At 32.8% G+C, this 23,127-nt stretch overlaps 1 protein-coding gene across 9 annotated transcripts in view; it reads left to right on the forward strand.

Moving 5' to 3' along the window:
- LOC116426304 (uncharacterized) overlaps nucleotides 1–20,985 on the forward strand; it is a 175,396-nt gene extending 154,411 nt beyond the window's left edge. For all 9 annotated transcript variants that reach the window (XM_031975096.2, XM_031975092.2, XM_031975089.2 and 6 more), the window contains 3 exons: nucleotides 9,825–10,188; nucleotides 15,038–15,405; nucleotides 16,573–20,985. In XM_031975096.2, coding sequence (XP_031830956.1) covers nucleotides 9,825–10,188; nucleotides 15,038–15,405; nucleotides 16,573–17,519 — 1,679 coding nt within the window. In that variant the 3' untranslated portion in view covers nucleotides 17,520–20,985. The remainder of the gene's footprint in view (nucleotides 1–9,824; nucleotides 10,189–15,037; nucleotides 15,406–16,572) is intronic.
- The last annotated feature ends 2,142 nt before the right edge of the window (nucleotides 20,986–23,127 follow it).

Raw genomic sequence — 23,127 nt, forward strand, 5'->3', positions numbered from 1 at the left:
TACTCTATAAAGAAGATCATATTTGCACGAAGAAAATAAAATATTCCATGAAATGGGAAGTATCGTCAGTGTTCCTCAAAACTTTGTAATAATAATTATTTAAAAGTGAAGTCCAATTTGCAATTTGTTATTTTTACAGTTTTCTTCCATTTATTATTGTACACCCTGTAAATTATATTATATTAATACAACGTTAACAATTGAATATCAACAAAAAAACTACCATATCTATCGAATTACAATATTTACTAATAATTATAATTATGCTAATTATTAAAGCTACAAATGTTTATATTCAAAATTGCGTAAAAAATTGATAATTTCGTAAAATCTAAGGCAGTATTTTATAATTTTTATAAAAAGTTACATCAGTCATATTAATAAAAATAAAAATTTATAATAGAAAAAGTCACACAACCACTCTCTAGTAACCTACATATACGGCAATATATTAATATTAATAAGTTAGTGACCAACAAAACTGAATGACAGTTAATAACACAGGCAAACGCATTGAAATTAAATAACAGTTTTAGCCTTGCACATATCCTGACGCAGGAAACTATCAGTTGAAAGAGTCCAAAGTCATTTCGACAGAGCGCACAAAGTGTGGACGACATCTTCCACTTATGTAATCACTTGTTAACATAAAAATACCATTACATGTAGATTACGTGTAAACGGAATCCAGTTTCATGATCATTGGACTTGGAAGGTCAATCTCGGCGGTTTATGAAGTACACACGTAGAATTTAATCCTGAAATGTGCTTCCGATGGGATTCACCCTTTGCCCTGTAATTTATTTCTCAACCCTGATCGACACAACTACTTTATTATTAATAATTTATTAGAAAAAAGAGAAAATCTCTGGGTACATTTTCTGTGGCATATTTGTGTCCATGTTTGCTCTAAAGCATAAGGTAATTCCAGGTGATATAACTTTACGGTTGAGGTGGTCCGATATCATTAAAATTGTCAAATATTATCAATTTTCTTGAGTGGTGTACTGAATGTTGTACAGAAACCTATTTAACTATTATTCTTATATAATAACTAACTAATAACATAACTCAAGAATTGTAATACAATTGCAATACAAGAATTGTTTACTACACTAACACTAGAACTACCAGATGAATCAAAATGACTTATTTCTAATCTTTCCTTTCACAATTATTAAACACACAGATGATTTTCCGAGAAACTATTAAATAAACCGATTTAGATAAACCAAAATTAAAATACAATCAGATTGAAATCTCAGTAAATGAATCTTTATAAACTTTATAGCATATAAAACAATCAATTTTGCTGCTGGATAATTCCACTGTCAATCATTAAAGGAAGATGCCTCCTTCGCAGCAAACCTTTCAATTGTTTCTATTTACCTTCGCCGCGAAAGAATAAGTGGCTGGATTCTCAAGGCAGTTAACGCATTAAAGATGAGTTAAGTATCCGCGGAAAACGATTTCGTTGCACGTTAAAACGCGTATCGCGGAATCACGAGCGATCGTGAAGTTCCGCGGAAATCGCATCCCGCGTCTCCTTTGTACATAGAAGTACGTCCGTTCGAAAACAACATTCGTTTCTGGCCTATGGCGCGTAAACAAACAGATATTATCAGCGACGCGACGAAATGAGCCCGCGTCGGGAGGAGAATAAGAAAATGGCCAAGAAATTCGCGTTAAATCTTCTTGTTGCCTGCTAATCTGATCGTAGAAACGAACCAACTAACGATACTTGTGTTCCACGTCTCCGCGATCCTTCGCACGGCTCACTTTTATCTGTTGCATTCAGTTGCTAGATTGTGAACACGATCCGTCTGCGATGTATTTCGATTACGGTTACATCCCGCGGATTGTTTAAAAGTACCGTTTCGTTATCTCCGGTTCGAGACCGAATTTCAGATTTCGTTGGAACGACGAGGGGAAACGATCGCCTCATGAGAATTCGGGAATTTATTCGCGATTGTTCGGCTGCCGGCGCAAGCCTGAGTACTGCTAGATCACTTGATGGCTGAGGAATTCGGCTGATCGATCAGTTTTCAGTTTTTCTCACTCAATTTTCCTTTTTATTTATTTATTCATTTGACGGGCGGATGCTCGTTAGTATAGAACAGGTAGAGATATAAATGAAATGTATGGAGTTTATGAAACAAAAGTTTTACAATATAATAGATGATAAGGTAATAAGAAATATAAATTAAACTTTGAAATTTCACTTAGCAGTTTCTTAACAAAGCTTTTAAAACTATTCAAATTCCTCGAAAATGTATCAATCTGATTAAATCTATTAGCTTCTATATATATATTTTTAAAACACTAAAACAAAGCGTTAAATTGAGTTTTTGAAATTTCTTTATAAACACTCAAAGAGTGCATCTGTTGAGACTTTAATCGATTTACAATTCAGTTTTCGTGATGCTGAATCAATTTCTTTAATAATTTCTTAGAGGAACATTTTTTATCTTTTCAATAAGTGCAAAATGGAAACATCAGCAATGGATCATTTTGACTCATTTGTAGTTTTAGTGTAAAAATCGCTTCTAAAACTTTTCTGTTGGCTTTGTTTCCTAATTCCTGATATTTTTGTTCGCCAATTTACTATTCGTCAATACGGTTACAGTAAGCAATCAAAACTATAAAATTGTACTACTAATTTTTACCAATAAATTCAAATTGATATTCCAAAACTTCTCTAATCAAAGATTTATTTACAGATTTAAATTCAATTCTCTCGAATTCTATTTATTTCTATAAATCCATTAATATGAACTAGAAGACACCTCTTGCTTTTGTGGCGTTCCGCTAGACATCAAGTCATCTCCCAACAGTATATAGCAGATGTCTACGTGACCGCGAATAAAGTTCTCGAATAATATTCTTGAACAACGTGACCATGAGAATTCCACGTACAAGTCATCAGACTCCGTCTGTGATGATTTAGTCTGCGATTAGCAGAAACAAGCTGAATTTTAAGTGTTGATATTTTCATATCTGACCTAACCTGTGGTTATTTCTGCAAATTACTGTTTAGCGCAGTGACGCGGTAGTCATCATTGTATTCTTCGCTATAAAATGCAAAACGTCCGTTCGAATAAGTTAAATGACTACGAAATATACCTGAAATCATTTTGTTCTCCTACTACTTTAATGTTTGCATCGATTTGCATCGGAAATGCGAATGTTTTTTTCGCAATTATCTCAGAATAACTACAGGTAGTTGATGTGTTATTTATTCTTGAAATGTAATGAACGTGTACATAGTAGAATAAGTAATACTATTATTCAGTCGATACTAGGTAATCTGTATTCGTTAAGATTCATTTATTTAGGAACTCTATGTTTAAGAAAGTGATGATGTAATAAAAGTTCCGTGATCTTATTAACTCGAGCCAAAAGTCAACTTTTTCTTCTAAATAAAATATATAGATCGATTCAATATTAATATTTGAGAAACATTAAAATCGAGTTATAGAAAAACTTCTCCTTATAATGAAACATTCACTTTGATCGAATTTAAAATTAAAAAAAAAACAATTATTTCTTTTCTCATTTAATCGGTCTATGAATACTATAAATAAAAACACTTTACTTTGATTCAATTTAAAATTAGAAAAGAAAGCAATCGTTTCTTCTTTATCTAATCGGATCACTATAACTAAAAAATATACTTCGAAAGAGTAATGTACATGCAACTAAAGTTACGTTTCATCTCCTGTTACATAATTCAATTTTCCTTTATATTCAGCGAATTATTATTTCTGTTCCCTTCAATTTTCAATTAAATTCAGCTCTATTCACAATCTGCTACGTAGCGTTTAATAATCAGATATTATCACGATTCAAACAACATCTGAAGCTTCCCACTGCAATCAGGGTGTGAAAATTAAATGCCCGTAATTATTGCCATTTACGCAGTTATAAAATCTAATCGTGAACAATGAAAACTCAACGCGATTCGATGCTTCGCGGTGACCAACTCCTCCGGAGAAGTTGCAAGAAACGGCACCGAATGTCCGTTACCATTGGATGCCGCTACATATATGTTGTAGCCAGGCATTCCGCGGGACTTCTACACGCGACTGGAATACACTGACGGAACTAAATCGAGGGACAAGCATATCCTGACCTTCGATACAGTTTGATTCGCCGTTGCCCGTTGTGCCTCAGATCGCGTTACCAATTAAGAGATACAGGAAACGCAGGTACAGTTACTTCGAGTTCTAAACCAATGGTGGAGGACGGCAGAGGGGGGAGGCGGGCGAATCGCGAGGGAAGAATGCCAGGGTGTTCGGAGAAGAATATTAAGTTAAAAAATATTGACAAATTCGTGGCAGGCAAATTTTTCGCTTTTCTAATACTCATTTCCGATGAAAACGAAAATCTTCACCCCTTGCTCTATGATTTATTTTCAGCTATGATCCATACAACTACTTTGTCATTAATAATGTGATGATAAAAAAGAGAAGTTTTAGATATATTCTACCCCTATGTTTGCTTTAAGATATAATCATTAATAGGAGAAGAATAGTATTTAATTTGAATTCACAGAAATTGAGTAATACTTATGTTTGTGAAATTCTGTTTGAAATCTTCACCACGAGTCTCACACGTTATTATAAAGCAAGCGGTTAAGCCAATTGCTTTGGATTTTTTAAGGTGAAATATGGAAGAAAATTAGAAAATTTGTTTTGAAAGTCTTGTCTTGTGACGATTAGATGTTTGAAATGAAAAATTTTGAAAATTGAAAGGAACGAAAGAATCAAATATTTTGAAAGAGTAGAGTCTGGGAAGATGTGAATTCTCGTCAGCGGTCGCGAATGTATTAATACGTTGACTTTCGTGGTGGTCAGTGATGACCGGAACTACCAAATTATTTGGGAATAATTACAGTAAGAAAATTAATGTCGAATGAAAATATTTGGTAACGTAAACAGACAGATAATTGTGTGATATGAGTACTGTGACGCCAAATCATTAATAATTATTTTTAATATTTAATATCATTTACCTTTGTTATGAAAAAATATGTGTTATTGTACAAAAGGAATTCTCATTGCAGTCAACGTGTTAACCCTGTAACATTTTTCGAGCCCCTTTTGACCCAACAATATTTTCATTTTTATGACAGTCTGGTTCGTTTAATTCTTGTCGGTTTAGTCGTGTTATTTTGTTAAAAATACTTCGGATTTAAAAATGGTATAAGAAAATTGTTGCTATGTAAATTATATGTTACTATTATTTTTAAAAATATTTGAAATTCTTAGATAAATTGAGAACCATAACAAAATTAATGCCATCTTTACCTAAGGTGTCATAAACATTTTTTAAAATTTTAACTCAAAATTAGAAAATAATTTTATTCCTTTTTAGATGATTAAAAGTTTAATCATTTTTCCTCAATTGATTTTTCGATTTTTTATTGAATATTATTTGATAGGCTTATAGTGAATTGTGAATTTTCAATATAATTGTATAACATTTTATCGTTTTCTTATCTATTTCATGTATTTAATAAAAAATGGTGATTTTGAAAATATCTATATAAAGATACTGGCAACGTATTTTATTAAGTTTTCAACTGGAATGCTTTCTACATTCAGTGTCTCGAATTTCAAATTTCACGAAAGAATTGTAAGTTTCCAGGGTCAATGTCAAGCTAATGAAATTCAATAGCTTTGGCAAACTTTAAAAGTTGCAGAAATCCTGAAGAAACTTGGAGAAAGTTTTAAGAGAAAGTTTTAATAATTTTGAAGGTACTGAATGCTCGAAAGCTATTGGGTATTCTGTGCCTAAATTTTTCACGACTCTATAACCAGAAAAGCTTTGAAATTATAAAAACTATTCGAATGGTGTGACTTATATCTTTTATTACAATTATCAGCGTTCTTACAGTCGTTTATAAATGTTAAAGAAACATTCTCTGAGCGTTCACCTCGAGGAACAGTATTGACGTGTAACGTAACAAGTGGTGTATGAATAAGTAATTCAAGTTTTTGTATTTACAATTATAACCATTACAATTGCAATTTTATATGTTCAATCAATAGCTTCGATGTGTGATATAACGTAGGTCATGGATTAGCATTTATGATAAAAAAGAGATCATCGGTAGCTATATTATTATCTTGTCAGTGACCATGAGAAATCATGAAAATGCAATAAACATGCTAAAAGACATATAACACATTTTTAAAGACAATTACTTATCATACATGATAGTGTTATTGCTTTAAAAATTAATCTATAAAAGAATGAGAGGCATTGTTGAAATTACACTGGTGATACGCAAAATTGGACTGCAAACACGACTTTATACATACTTAAAAACGTAAATTAAGAAGGAGTAATTAGCTTTTTGTAATATTAACTAGTTTCCTTTATAATCAGAATAAATTACTTTTTCAACAGATCGATTCAATCGATTCGTTTTATTATAATATTACATATATTTTCTTAAATATAGAATAGATGTAATGAAATAAAACTTCTAAAAGATATAAATACTTATACTTCAAAATATATTTTTTTTTCAATTTTAAACATATCGAAAGAAAACTTCGAATGTAACATACATTGCGTTGACCTTTCTGAAAATGACAATATCTGTTTTCACTGTACTAGCGCATTGAACGAGCCCACATTATTATGAAACATTCTAAATTATCTCACACAAAAAAATAACAGCACCGTCTCATCACTATTTTCGAAAATGAATCTATAAAAATTATGAAATATTAGATGTGGTAAAAATATTTGCTCGAGTTAACATTAAAATCAATGCTTTATTTAAAATAATGTATAAATGCTTAATCGTCGATGTAATTGCTATTGTTATTTATGACTTTCTGCCTAGAAAAATCATCAAACTAAAATTCTTCGCGACGAACTGTTTCCTACATCTAATACGAACGTAACTTTCGTGGATTTATTGCAGGATAATTTCTACGTTGCGGCGCCATTTGTACAATGTACATAATCCTTTACATGAATGTAATTCACGTCCCGTCTTTAACCCTGAAGGGAACCATTTTGTGTCCACCTATGTAATACAAGTAATAGCTATTATATGCTGTGCAATTGTACCGTGTGTAATTGTACACGGAAACGAGCGTTGAAACTCGTGTATATACCTACTTACACGTACCGTCTGTCCCGATTACTGTTACTCGCTGATGGTATCCTAAATAATAGTGCAATGGCAGCATTGAATAGTAATACCCCGCCATAACAGTAACGTGATTATTACCCTTAGAATAGGTAACACAGTATCTACAATATTAAGACATTATCCTTAGTGAAAACCAATTAGAATGATCGAGTATACGCGATACGGTTACAGATGTATAATTATGATTTAACTTTAGATTCTACGTATTTATACCGCCGACGAATACACAAAATACTATGTAATGAACAGTCTATTTGAATACTTCTAATGAAAAATGTTTAATAGATAAAATTAATTTCTTGTGTTTTTTTAAATACGTAGTCAGAAAAATCTGTAATTCCAAAAGCATCTGTGATAAAATCGTAATAATGTTAGAGTGACATGACAACGAATTGTTGAAGCTTCCTCTATCATCCGCCATATAGGTCGTAAGGAGAGTAATAAAAATAACTTTTTAATTGTTACAAGAATCTTTATTTATTAAACGTGTGTTGACTCAACAGTGTTCAAAGAAAGAGTATCTAAAAGGATTTTTAAATATTCCAAACAAACCATAATCAATTTTTACTTTGAAACGAAAATGGCTACACGGGTTTCCGGTTGTGTACATAAGGATTAACGTATAAAACATGTAATTTATTCAGTAATTACATACATTAGTTATTCAAATGATTCCATAAAGAGTAATTTACAGAATACAAGCATGCAATTAATATATGACATTAGTAACTGAACTAGATTTTATGCGATACATACTGAAATAAATATATTCAGATACCGATTCAGATTTTATCTGGAAATCTTTGAATTAATGGTACACATATTATTTGATTTTAATATTCATGAGACGATCTTCGAAATGATCCGTTTCAATTTGTTTTCTCTACAGCTGCTGAAAAGATGAGTATTCTTTCCTAAGGAATTACTAATAAAATTAATTTACTCATACACGTACTATAATATAAATCAATCAAATTTTGATAAATGCACTCTTATAATTTGCATAAGAAAACTACAAACCAATTATAGTTAGTCTTTTTGACAGTCCTAATATTCATGCTTCAATAGCAGCCTTTAATTACTTGAAAGTTATTGACCGGAGATGTATTTCGATGTTTTTAGAGAGCAATGCAATTAAAATTACCTATTTTATAGCCTATCGCACTCTAAAGAAGTATTAGACAACTATAAATATTAAAATTAAAATCTGAATAATGTAGTTATAATAACAATAATCATTAATAATACTATTATATTATATTATTATTATACTAATAATAATAATTATGATTATTAACCACATTATTCTTATAATTAATATGATTATAGTAATAATAATAGTGTTAGTATCATATGGAAATATTAATTGACAATTAGTATAGATTACAATAAGTATAAGTTAATAATACAAAGGACTTAACTGTATAAACAAAAAAATAATAACTACCATGTAAACAGATGTAATAATTACTGATGTCAATAACGCCACATAGAAAATTGTTCTAAACGGTTGACGCGGAAAATATGGCGTAACACTTTGAACGTGAAGGGGTTAACTCTAAGTACGTTCAACGTATACAATGAAATTATCCGAAATTATACGTTAATTATCCGAACACCAATTATCGAGAACGTTAATTATCCGACATTCGATTACATAAATGATTCATTTATATAAGTATACCTATAAATTACGTATTTACAAGTATTCCTTCTTTGTGTCGCATCTACTAATGAGTTCATAACGTGCATGCAAATTTATTTGCTATAGAAGAAAAAGAACAGTACTGAAATTAGAGGATAAATCTAATATTATTAAACACATAAGAAACAGTGAAAGTACATTTGAAAATAGTATACGTCTGTATTACGTACTAACTACGATTAACCATTTGCACTTGTTAACTTGTTGACGATAAATTTCCATCATTGTCTGATGAAATGTCAATGATACTGTTTGCACAGAGAAAAATCATACAAAAGTCACGGAACAAGATTATTTTACTTCAATATTTCATATATTAATACGTCATGCATTCAATACTAATTATCAAACGTGAGAATTCTGTTGCATTAATATGTTGACGTGGGAGTGTACCACCGGTGGTTCACACTTGAATATCGCATCAGACGGTGTGTACCATCAAATATGTAGTTCGTTAAATTAGTTTGATAGAAAAAAATGACCATGTTCATATATTACGAATTATCATAAATTATTACTAAGAAAATTAATTGATATATTTCAAAATTAATTTTCTTATTCATAATTTATGATAATTCATAATACATATACACAACAATTTTCGGATAAGATTTTTCTGAATAAAAAATGGCAATTTTTTAAAATAAGAAAGTTAATTCCCAACTATACCAATTATTTGTCTTACTCATAATTTCAATAATTTTAACAGACCTGAAAATTACAACGCTGGCGTCAACATGTTAAACCATCTAACAACTCTCAAACCTCCCAAGTGATCAGTTCCCGATTCAATGTCCAAAAATTTGTTCCTTTCAGACGGTTACCCGAAAAGTCGCTTATCCAAGCTTGTCTCCCAATTAGTCCAGATAACCGGCGTTCCACCGTGCGCAACAGAAACGATCCTCATCCCGTTGGTCTGACAAGAACATCCGATTGAAATTGCAGGTGAGGGCTGCGTGGAGAAACCGGTGTCGACCTTATGGCGCAATTACGTTACCAGCAACAGGCCGGACGTGTCGATGAGGCTGACGGTCACGAACGGTGGTTTGACCGCGACGACGAAGGACCACGGCTTGACGGAGTACTGGGCGCACAGAGTCACTTATTGCACAGCGCCCGCTTCCCACCCGCGCCTGTTCGTCTGGGTCTACAGACACGAGGGGCGGAGGTTGAGGCCCGAGCTCAGGTGCCATGCCGCCCTCTGCAGCAAGGAGTCCACCGCCAGGAGGCTGGCCTCGACCTTAAACGCCAGGCTACAGCAGGCGCTCCTGGAATTCCGACGAGACAAGGTCTCCAGGCAAAATGCTAGGTAAGGATATCGATCATCGATCCATTCCCGGGGAAATTCTCTTTGATCATTTATTCTTCTTTCGACCCTGCCGGGTGCTTTCTGGCGTTTGCTACCGTCGCCCAAGTGTGTACGCGACGGTATAGTATACGATCGAAGCTTTAGATCGCAGCAGACTGCGGATGTTTACGTATTTAACATTAACACTACCGGGTGGGTTAAATTGACCCACTTTGGAATTTTTATTTTTGGAAGTATTTAAATTTTGAAGGCATTTTTGCGAAAGATATTCAATTGAATTTGTGGAACTGTTCAGATACGATAGTAGGAGACCCTGCGAATCTCAAGAAACGTATTGTTTTAATTTTTATAAAAATTTGAACCACTTCAAATTGATCCACTTTAGCATTTTTATTTTGCAAGTATTAAATTATGAAGACTAAAGTAGAAGTACTTAATTTTATAGAAAGTTGGAAATAACTCACTGTGATTGCTGGGTAGTTTTAGTGTTAACACTAGAACCAGATCAAAATAATCCATGATTTCTTCCTTTTGCAATTATTGGAAATATAGCAAATTAGTCTCTGGGAAATGACTAGAGATATTTATTTAACAATACGCAAACTGAATTGTGAATTGATAGAAATCTTAAGAGATGCACTCTTGGAGTTTCTATGAAACGATTTTGAAATGTCAATTTGACTGTACGGTAGTTTCAGTTTTAAGTTAGGTATAAATGTCCTTCTATTTATATGGCGTTTTTTATACTCGATACCAATTTATGGGATTGTTATTATTTTTGAACCCTTTGCGTTCAATAGGCGACACTGAGTCGCCATTTGACTTGATACAGCTGTATTATACAGCTGATATTTTATTCAATTTTGTATACTGTTTCAGTTCATAGAATATTAAGATAAAACAGGTCCCTTCCTTATTTTTGTATTTACGTATGATTTCTCTTTATATTAAGTTGTAAAAAATATTATCGATACTTCATCAAAAAACAGTGATTATTGATACTGAAAATCTTTCCAGTGCAGAGAGTTATCACTAATTTTACGGACATTTATTGTATAGTTTGTTATATCGTCTTTAGAAAAATTGATATTCGTTCATTTAGATTTTAGCAGTTAGAGATTTAAAAGTAGACAATTGCGATACACAATTGCGTATCTGCATCAATCAAAATCGACCCAAACATTTACCAAATAATGCTTATAAAATTCAGTATGAATCAAATTAAGTCATTCCGTAAATTTAGTATTAAATAAGCTATACTGTTTGCTTACTAAATAAACGAGTGACTTATTTTTTACCAATAGTTGGTAAATTATTATTTAATTGGTTATTCAAAACCGTTTTATACAAGTCTTACAATTAGAAATCATACAATGATTTCGTTCCGTATTGTTGAAAGTCGCGTTCTCGGACACTCCACATCCATAGATAAAAAAAACCGTGTATTGAAGTACAGTATTATATAATTATCTAATAATCCGGTTACTGGAATTTTTGACCGTGTCATTTGAGACCCCATGTAATTTAAGCACCATGTTATTCGAGGGTTTCCTGTATATTAAATTCACGGATATTACCTGGTTTCTATTAATCTAATGATTGCTTAATCGATATTTAATATTAATTTATCATTTATAAACACTGAAATACGTGTATTAAATTATGTACAATAATTTAAATTTGTTGAATTTTTTAACAGAGCGGAATCATCTTCTTTTTGATTGCATATTATTGTATATATTGTATAAATACTAGAAACAAAGTATAACTAAACTTGGAACGTATAGAACACATAAATAAAAGTTTCTATCTGGTATATTAATTATTAATAATTTAGTTAAACATTCACTATTACTTACGATTACTAATTCTGAATTGTTCCATTACTTCTTTAATACTGAAATTATCGTACCAGTCAAAATTACTAGTTTCCGTTTTTTTTTTGCAATTATTGATATCTTCGAAGCATTGAACACTCAAAATAATTTTAAAAATAGTTTTACTTGAATACTATAATGAATGTGTGAAGAAACTGAAAATAATCCATTGTTACAGTTTTTCTAAGAATTACATATCAATCGCATTAAATTCTCGATGGTTCTAGTATTAAAGAATATACAAACCTATGTTTACATAATCTTGCCCAAGCTGCTTTCTTCTTAATAATTTCGTAACTGGAGAGGTTATTGTATAATATATTCGTGATAAAAGTAAATTCATGGCAACGATTCAATATACAAGACCACATAATAATACTTCTCTATAATCGATGTAATTTAAATAATATTCTCTATTTATTAAAGTCAATTTAAAATCCTCATCATGAATTTAATCTGTTCCTATAACTCAAGGCATTGAATATATTGAAACGAATAAAGCTTCTGTGCACACACGTTCACTTTGAAACTTAAAAATATAGAAACTTGTTCTCAAGATAAGTAATCCAATCATATAGTAAATAATTTAAGTACATTCAAATTTCTTTTTGATAACGAATTATGATCAAATCTACCTTCCACATACTTACATTATGAAATATCGTATTTATGTACACCCCTTCCCAGAACCATTCATCTATCGTTAAACGATCATTAAGCATCGTCAATTGAAATTGACTGGTAATAAATCTGTCGTTGATAATTTACGAGACACTATCGGCGGATCTTCTAAATACATGTTCGTAGTCGCGGAAAACGTATATATGTACTATATATTCCATTGATACGACTACGAGGAAAGCAGTTGTTTTTCTATCCTCTTGTAAACACGAGCTGCCGCGACATCGCGACCCCTACTCGAATAGACAATTTGGGTCACGTCTATAGATCACACCGTACGAGATCGAGTCACGATTCAGGTCGTGTTGATTCGTCTGACAACGCATATTTGATTCAATGTTTCTAAGAAAACCGGGAGTCAATAGAGGGGCAATATATTTTTCTGAATATATCGTCGGTGTGAACGACGCCGACGTTTCTAAATTATGGACGCTTCACATGAATATCCGAATCTGATCTGATAAATCGTGGTTTCCAGGATAAACTGGAAATAAAATAACTTTCAATGTAACTGAAAATAATGATATTGAGGCTTTAATATATGTTCTTATGATGTTATTGTGAAACGTTGAAATTTGAATGTTTTAATTGCAATGAAGATATCATTAATGTAGACAGAGATAAAATAAACTAATATAATGAACAATTCTATAATTGTAATATCTATAATTTTGTATTTCAGTAATTGCTTCAGTTATTAATTTACACGTTTTCAACGTGTAGGGACATTTTCTTGTTTGGCTGGCAAATTGGCATCTCTACGAATTATGCAAATATTAAATTATTTAATAAAGTAGGAATTTGGAAAATTGTTTATTTAACATAGTGACTTTTCGAATATATATGTTAGACGAATGAAAATGGTACATTTTAAATATTTTATTTTTTAATTACTCAAGTCTTAAATATTCATTAATTTATTAGGAAATTATTCTTAAACAAATTCATTTATTCGTATGTGTACAACAATAAAGGCCGATTGAAGTTTCAACAAATGTATACAAATTTACATAAAAATTTATCATAAAAATGAATTTTTAAGTCTTCATATAAAACTATGTTTACTATATTTAACCGTTTCAGTAATTAACGTTTAAATGTTCTCTTTTATAGAAAGGTGCACTGTAAAAAAATGTCAAAGAAATTTACCTCTTTATGGAAAAGCATGTCAACGTAAAATAGGAAATTGTTTTACGTCTGTTGGAAACAACTTACTTTGCAAGTTTGAATAGAAGAGAGAGTTCGAAAGCACGTGAAGTAGGCATATCTGTATTTGGTTAAGTTTTAATGGCACAATTTTCATTCTCCAAACTTGATTATTTATACACTAACTTTTCAAAATAATAGTATTCGGTACATTGTTAAATAATGCGTTGTGTTGTAATTATAATAGAACTTTCTACAGACGACAGAAGAAATTTAAGTGACAGGTTTCTACAATTTATGGTGGAATATATTAAACTTTTAATGTACTATATTTTTTATCACTAATTACTAAACAGAAACACAAATTTGATTTAAATAATTTTTATCTTCATACATCTTAAGAAATTTTATTTTTCTAATACACGAAAAAATGACTAAATGTCACTGTTAAAAGTAGAAACTACATACATAACACTTTTTAAAACGTTTCAATATTATAAATATCTATGGTACACTCAAAAAGAATGCTTGTAATTTTTCCAACAAAGTTGACATTACTTAGCTTCTTAGAAACAAAAGTAAACAAAATTTAGTAGAAGTGAAGGGGCTATTTACTCATCCAGAACAATGCTCAATTCCTGATTTCTTTCAATTTTTTTAAATTTAAATTCTTTAATATTTATTATAGCTACATATCGTTAATTCTATAAAATAGAAAAATAATAGTAATTAAATCTTAATAAAAGAAAAAAAGGCGGTGGAAACAGAATCAGAAAATGTTCAACGCGTTTGCTGCCAGCGTCACCTATTTGTCACGAACAAATTTGTTACCTAAAGAAAATTAAATTAACCCTATAGATATTGTTCTTTCAATTTATAATGTACACCATTATATTTCAGAACTCAATGACTTCTTTTAGTTTAATTTTTTGAATGTTTAGATTTGTTAGATTGCATAAAATATTATAATTGAAAATATCGTCACCAAAACAAACACTGGTAGCAAACATGAGTAAAAATCCTATATAATTTAACATTTATAATTATTGAATAAAATTCCATGAATTTTCATACATTTTTTAAATGATTCCCGAATTATTTATAATAACAGGAGAGTAATTTCTTTTGTGTTCTATGTTTTGCAGACTATCCCTAGCAAACGCCCTGTACGAGAACCCATCGTTACCAAGACGGAAGTTACTTCTAAGCACCGGTGGCCAGAATTACCGGCCGCCCCTCGAGAGATCGAAAAGCGCGCCGAAATTGTCGGCGATCGAGGAGGACATTGTCGCCGAAGAAATCGAGCAGCAGAGGATCCTCGAGGAACTGAGGACCCTGGAGACTGTCGCTCGCAGCTGGCAAGACCAGGACAGCTGGAGGCTCGCTCGGCTGCTCGAAGCTTTGAATCGCGAGTCGTCCGACGAAAACGGAAGCATTTCCAGCGGATGCGAAACAGCCAGCACAGCGACCAGCGAAGAAAGAGCGCCTGGCCCGGAAGATAATCATGCTACAGGTTAATAATTCACTAAAATTCGTTATGTTTCCTTCTATTGTGTTGGCTGTGGAGCCTACTTGCAGTTTTTCAATATAAAAGAGTCTTTATTTGAAAAATCAAGTTTTCTTTTAAGAGAGTACTAAAATTATTTGACAGGTGAAAATTGTCAGACATCAAAATGAAATAATGCTGATGTACAAGACATATGTTTTAATTTAGAAATATATTATCATTAGTAAATGCCATTATAAAGGTTGTACAAAGATTGTAATTTTCTGTCCTTATATTTAGCGATAGTGTATTATTCCATAAAATGTTTCAATTCCTGCATTTCTTTCTTATGTATTTTATATTTCTTTTGTTCCTTTTCCTATAATTGTTTGCTTTCTTTAAATTACCACATAATTAACATCTATCTTATATGTTCTTGTTCCTAAATATTTTTTATGCCCCAATATGCAAGATGGTAATGAACTGTTCGATCTCTATTTGCATGAAAAATATATTTTTATTCTTTACAATGAAATACATACAAAACTTTTGTAAAAAAACTATGTATAATATACATAATCTAGATAGTCATTTCCAATAATAAATTATTATTTATAAAAAATGGAATAAAAAATATATGTATTGTTTACATTTGGAAAATATGTTCCTCACAAATACAATCGTACAAATACAATCGTAAACCTATTACCACAGACAAAAGTTTAATTCATTCTCTACTTTCACGTGCACACAACATGTATGTTTACATCCTGCAAATTTCACATATCACTTTACCCAAGTCAAGGAACAATTTCCGTCGAATCCATAATTCCTGATGACATCCGAAATATAATAATAATAAAGTAATTATAAGTAATAAATAAAGCGTATCGTAATATAATATAATCATAAGTATAAAACATATTATAATAAATAGAACATAAATCACAATTACGTAACATATAATAATAAAATATAATAAAACTATGAAAAATATTATAACAATCATCCACAGGTGATTCGAAATGTAATAATAATAATAAAATAATTATACATAATAAACAAAACATAAATCATAATTACGCAATATTTTATAATAGAATGTAACCATAATTACACAATACATTATAATAAAACATAATTATACTAAAATATAATAATAACTATAAAATATATTATACCGATCATCCACAGGTGAGCCGGAGCAGAGGGCGGAGAGACGAGTCATGTTCTCGGACGACGTGGTGAGAATGGGCACGGGGCCACGGCGAAATTCGGACGGTTCCCCAAACTTCATGACCTGCGCGGGAAGCCCGCGTTTTCTCCTGCGAGGTGTAGCGACCAGCCGGAAAAGGTTCACGCCGAGGACAGAGGAGGACGAGTCGATGGAGGAGGAGGACGAGGAGATGGAAGACTCGAGCTCCCACGTGTTCGACTTCGAAGACGTCGAGGATTTCGACGACGTGGTCGATTACAGGCCGAGGGGCGAGATACTACGTAGGATCGACAATTCGCAGGACAGGGAACGACGGGTAATGGAAACGTACCCGGGCCGAATGAATCACGAGCTGCTGCAGAACGACGAGTCCCCGTTCCTCACCTTGGATTCCCTCGACGAAGAAGTGGACAGCGACGAGAGCGGCTACGTCGAGGCTCCCCCGAAATCTCTGTTGGGCCAGGACGACCGCAAAGAGGAGGAAGAAACGAACAACGCCCGCGTCGATCCGTGTCAAGGTCAGTCTGAGTCATCGGACGTCCACAGGAGATCGAAACCCGTTGCGCAGGAGAGCCAGACAAAACAATTGCCGGATCCCAAAGAGTCGAAAGAGGAGAAGAAAACAAAAGAAGAGTCCGAGTCCAAGGACTCTGCCGTGGACGACAGCCAGAGAATCAAGGACAAGGAAAGGGATAGAGCGGACTTCATCAAATGTCCGATTTCGGAGACCATCAAGAAGCTGGCGAACGCGTCTTTGAAGAGTTCCAAATCTTTAGAGATGACCACCAACAGCTGCTTGAAGGCTTTGAACAATTTGAAGACTTCGAAGTCCTTTGACGGCGTTAAGACTGTCGATATTGACGCAGAATCGCCGAGCCTCCATCAGAGGAAGCAACTGCTAGCCCAACACGGCGTTGTCGTTTGAACGTTCGTCAATAACGTAGCGCCGAAGATTCTGGATTGGGTATGTCCTTTTCTGATCTTTGACACGCCGAGGCCGGATTGGATGTGGACTGATCATAAGCGTACCGTAGATTCGTTCGTTGTCAGATTCGTTAGGGAACTCTGACACGATAGGTAGCTTTTCGTGAGACACCGACTGTTCGATGGACGCAACTGCGATGCTCGCTCTGCTCGATCGAAGACGGGACCTAGAGAAATCGTTGTCACACGTATTATTCTATCACCCTCACGCGGTTGTAGGTACTAGTTGCAAGCTCGATCGATCGGCGCGTGCCGTGCGGCAGGCATTTTAACCCTTGACGTCGATCATTTTTTTGGTAATAATCAGTTTATTTGTGAAGCAACCGAATATTGGATAACTGTAGAGGAAACATTAATAGTACTTTAACCGTTTGAGTGCTATTGGTTTTTGCAAACAGCTAGTCGAAAAGTGACAAACGATGCGATTGCGCTTTTTTTGTTTCAGCACAGAAACTGAATTGCACTTTATTTTTACATACACAAATTCTAGTGTGATCATTCTATTTTTTCCTTTTATAAATAGGTAATAACAAAAATAAAAATTAAGAACTAGAAGGAAAACAAATAAAGTTAATTTGATTCCACGAACGGAGAAGTGTAACGGAGAAGCGCAATTGTGCTGCTTGGTACTCAAACAGTTAATATAATAAAATAGAAAATTAATATAAATGGAATTGAAAACTATTTTTTACATTTCTATCTAGTGGAGTGTTTTGACTGTTAAAGGTTAAATGGAACCGAGCGATCGAAAAATTTCCGCGCGGCACGCGTCGACCTGTACAAATTTGACACCGAGGGGATTAGTAGACACAAAGCGTATTGTCTAAAGCGGAAAATAAATGTTTAACGATAATATACCAGAAAACGTACAGAATGTCCCGAATATATGTTAATTAATTTTAAGGGGGGTAGAAGATCACTAATCAAATATTGTTCGATACCATGTTTGATCTATAATTATTCGGTATTAACGTTATACAATTTTTAAATATTAAATTGTTACATTAACGTTATTAGTTATAGAATTTATAATTTTATAAATTTGTCACTCAATAGAAATAGAACGAACGGTTTAATTATATTTTACTGTTTCCTTTCATTTCTTAAACATCGCGGAACTTGGAACATTTCAGAGCTTAGAAGAAATGAGTTTAAAATGAATCATAAATTTAAAAGAACTTTTTTTTCTAATTTTCTATTAAAAAAATTATAAACTATCTATGCCTAGTATTACTACATGTATTGCTATTTTTACTCCGGTTTAGTACTCTTACAACCCCTTAAAATAATTCAGTGTATACCCGGGACGTTCCTAATATTGTTTTACTAAACTAGTGCAAACACAAATGGTTCTGAGTGTCTTGAAAGGATAGAGGTATTTTTAATTCTGATTTGTAGCCGTTTAAGAGTGCTGTTGAATATGACTGAAATAATTTGTTGTTTAGATGTGTGATACGATTACGATGATTGATCTGAGAGTGAATTTATTGAGAGGAGAGAGTCGAATGTGTTTTTCGCGTTATTCGTGGATTTTTCGAAACAATGAATGCAAATATCGCCGAATGGAAAGGTGGAGTATTGAATAAACCTTTATTGCGCAAAGTTACTGGAAACATTCGCACAAATCAGAGCATAAATAAAGATTTTGTAAATACTTTGATCGAGCGTTGAGAATGATATAAATTGATGTTTTGTTACCAAAATTCAGCATCGTGTATTTACATTAGCACTGAGATCAAATTCTTTCGTGGAATTTTAATAGATTTGCTTATCGCATAGAAGAAACATACTTCTTACTAATTATTCCAAAAATGATGCTATTTAAAACAATATATTATGATTCTTGAAGCAAGAACGTGCCATAGATATGCTTCAGAGCGAGACAATTTTGAAACCATCGTGAACAACTTGTAGAAAAAATATTCCAACGTTCTGGCGCTGAAATGAATAAACGCATTAATCAAGAAATTGTAACAGATTCAATATTTTCAAGACAACGATATTTTAATATTAGGGAAATATTGCGTATATATTCAAAGCATCACTTTATCTGGTTGTTATTATAACAAAAACAATATATGTATCGTCGAAATGTGTCGTGTATTAATTTATAACCGTACGTTTATCATCTTATCAGCGATTTCACTCGTCCGATGTGTAAAAGGAAAAATGAATAGGAAAGTGAACCGAAGATGCGCAATATTTTCTGACCCAATTCTATTCAAATTTTGCAACGAGAAGTACACCAGATAATACAACCCGTTGTCGAAGACAACCCGGATAATACAACCAGTATACGAAAGAGCCTTAACACGTTTGCGACCGCATACCATTTTCCAAAGTCTATAGCTGAATACCGTAAGAGTCTGCTATTCAAATATGTATGAGCATAAAAAGTATATGATGTGACTATGTTGTTAACATTTAACTGTAGATTATAAAATAATAAGATTAACACTAGAACTACCGTTCAGTCAAATTGCATTTTTCAAATTGGTATTACAAAAGCAATTTCGTCAATAATTTCTCAGAGAATCATTTGTTATCTTTTCAATAATTTTAAATGAAGATATCAAGACCGCTTTATATTGACTCATCTAATAGATCTAATATTAATTCCTTATCTTATGATTTATTTCTCAAGTATGGTCGATATAATTACTTTGCTATTAATAATTAATTTAAAAAGAAGAAAAAGTCTAGGCATATTCTGTTTGTTTTAAGGCATAATTATTGATAACAAAAGAATAATGTTTAATTTGAATTCAAAAGAACTGAGTAATATTTATGCTGATTAAATTCTGTTTAAAATCTTCACCTCGAATCTAACACATCGTTATAAAGTAAACGGTTAAATGACCGACATTCTTCTAAAATATGTAAAAATGATGTAAGGACTGCGTCACAGGCATCGTTTTAAAAAACTTAGAAATTACGTAGAACTACGTTACCGGTATTTAGCTAAAGAATGTAAAATGATGCAGAACTACGTTACCGGTCTCGAATGTGTTAAGTGCCACTAAAAAACGAGAAACGTTTTATGCACCGTCGCAATCGAAATCCTCTTAACCGTGTACGAAATCACGTTCGTACGAGACTTGTACCGCTAGAGGTTGCCCGGTGATTATAGATCGCGTGCGAAACCGGCGGAAAACTCGAATTGCAACTCTGCAAGATATATCTCGCGCGGATCCGGGTCAATCAATAGAATAGCAACTTCTCCGCGGCCATCAACCCCGCGTGTTTTTTCGAAGGGCCGAGTCGCCATCTTGTTTTGTCGATCGAAAGGCGTTCAGCTTACGTGAACATAATATTTGGAGAGATTTTGGGTGAATTGTTTCTGAAAACACATCTGTAATATATTTGAATTTAGAGAATTTTCTAATAAATTGTATCACAAATATCAATGGAGAGTTTTCATTCGAATTCGTACCTTGTTTTGTTTGTTTATAAGAAACAGGTTATTGCTTTTTCGATGACGTATTGTGTTGTAGGAATTGTTGAATACTTAAAACAACAACATATACGTACAAATCATGTTTATTACTTAAAAATTTATAAACTATTTTTTTTAGTTATTGTAAATATTTTATAAGTTTACACATACGTCTTTTCTAAAGACATCAATGTTACTGCATATTGTTTCTTTAGAATACAGTGAATCATTTTTATAACGAAACGTATGTTCTAAGTAATTACATACAAACGTTTTCAATTTATTATAATTTCTCGTAGCCAAATTTTGATTTACAAAACGTTTATGTTTATTTTAATCAATCTGCAATTTTCCTCTTTCTCCATGCCTATGGAAAAACCATTAAATTGAAAATTGAAACACTCAAAATAAATGTTTGAGAACGTTACCTCATGTTTATTAAATTGCGTCCATCTAAGAATTTAAACAGCCATGAATTCTATATTAGCAGCTGTACATATGATTAAACAATCTAGAAGTTTATTCTCAAATTTCAAAAAATTGAAAACGTCATATTTGCTTTATTTTATGGAATGTGGAAAATTTATTTAGAAACCGTCTTATCTTATAAAACAAAATCAACAAAAACCTGCGAGCATTAAATCAACACGTGCCATTTTTTCTGCGTACTATGTTAGAGGAACACTGCCCGAAAAAAATGTTCATAAATTTTCGTTATCAACTAAATTTACATCGTGGCTAAAACTCCTTTGGAGCTGCGGCGCTAAGAATCTTTTATTCAAATTTTGGCCTTCGAGATATCATCTACACGCATGCAAAAACCGGACACAAGAAAAGAATCATCGATTACATTGCATAGTGATGTATGCAAATTTACCGCGCATGTAGCTTCCGGAGTTCCTTCAGGATTTATGTTAGTGCCGAACGTTCTCGTCAGATGGCAGCAATTGTTCCTCCTACATAAAGTAGATATGAAATTCGGTAGCACAGCCATCGAAAACGGCAAGTAATCCTCAAATAAACAGTTTAGTTCCAAAATATCAACTAACCGATAAAAATTCATTTTTATCGAATAATCAACAATAAAACTCCAAATGACTTAAATAACATAAACATTAAAGTCACACCATTTACCAAAAACAATTAAATCAAAAATACCAGTCGTTCTCAAATAAAACAAAAATTTCAATTGAAAATTAAATTTCAAAAATTATATCAATCTTCTAAAATTAATATAAGCCTTACAATTTAAGATTAATACAAGATCTATCAATTAGAACAATACTAAAGCAAAACATTGGAAGACCCAAATATTAGACCAATTAAATTTTCTAAGCATTACATAAATTACGATTAAAATATAATCATCAATCATACATTCTTGCATAGAAGATTTTTCGCTTTATCTCTTCAGAGATCGCAAGCTCCCCATTATTCCGACAACTTTTCCCATTTACGACATATTACGCGCGGCTCCCGTTTCGTGGCACCGATGCGAACAATGCGAGGCCAAATAGGAACAACAACGCCATATCGAATGTGCGACGACAGCGAAATGGACCTTGCGCCGAGTCAAGATCAAGGTACCTGATGAAGCCTCGTTTGGAGTCACAGTTCTCCACGGGTATGATAATGCGCCCGGTGTCCGTGTGTGCCGCGCGCACGGGCCGCTTGACTCACGTCTGCCTGACCTACTAACTTGTCCAGGTACGCACACATCTGTACGCGGATGCACATTCAGCGCACACATCCTCTAAGTGCCACATAAGTGCACGAACAAGAATCAGGACCGCGACTTTTTTTCTCCTCTCTCCGCGCAACTTTCGGTTTACGTATTCTTTGCCGCTTCGTTTGCTTACCAACGTAATACTAATTTCCACTCCCTCCCTAAAACGGCCATAATCATTTTTTTGACTCTAGGAGACGATTGATAACGATGCCCGCGAAGAACCGATTATTTTAATCCTTATACCATTTGCATCGTTAGCGTACCCTATTAGAGGGACCGAAAAGAAATCCATTACTTTTAGTTTTAACAGGAAACTTTATTGTTTTGTATAAATTGTTAGAGATCAGTGCAAAATATAATCCTTTTTTTAGGAGAGTTTACTAT

This window comes from Nomia melanderi, chromosome 12, assembly GCF_051020985.1.
Source record: "Nomia melanderi isolate GNS246 chromosome 12, iyNomMela1, whole genome shotgun sequence".
NCBI classification, from domain to species: Eukaryota; Metazoa; Arthropoda; class Insecta; order Hymenoptera; family Halictidae; genus Nomia; species Nomia melanderi.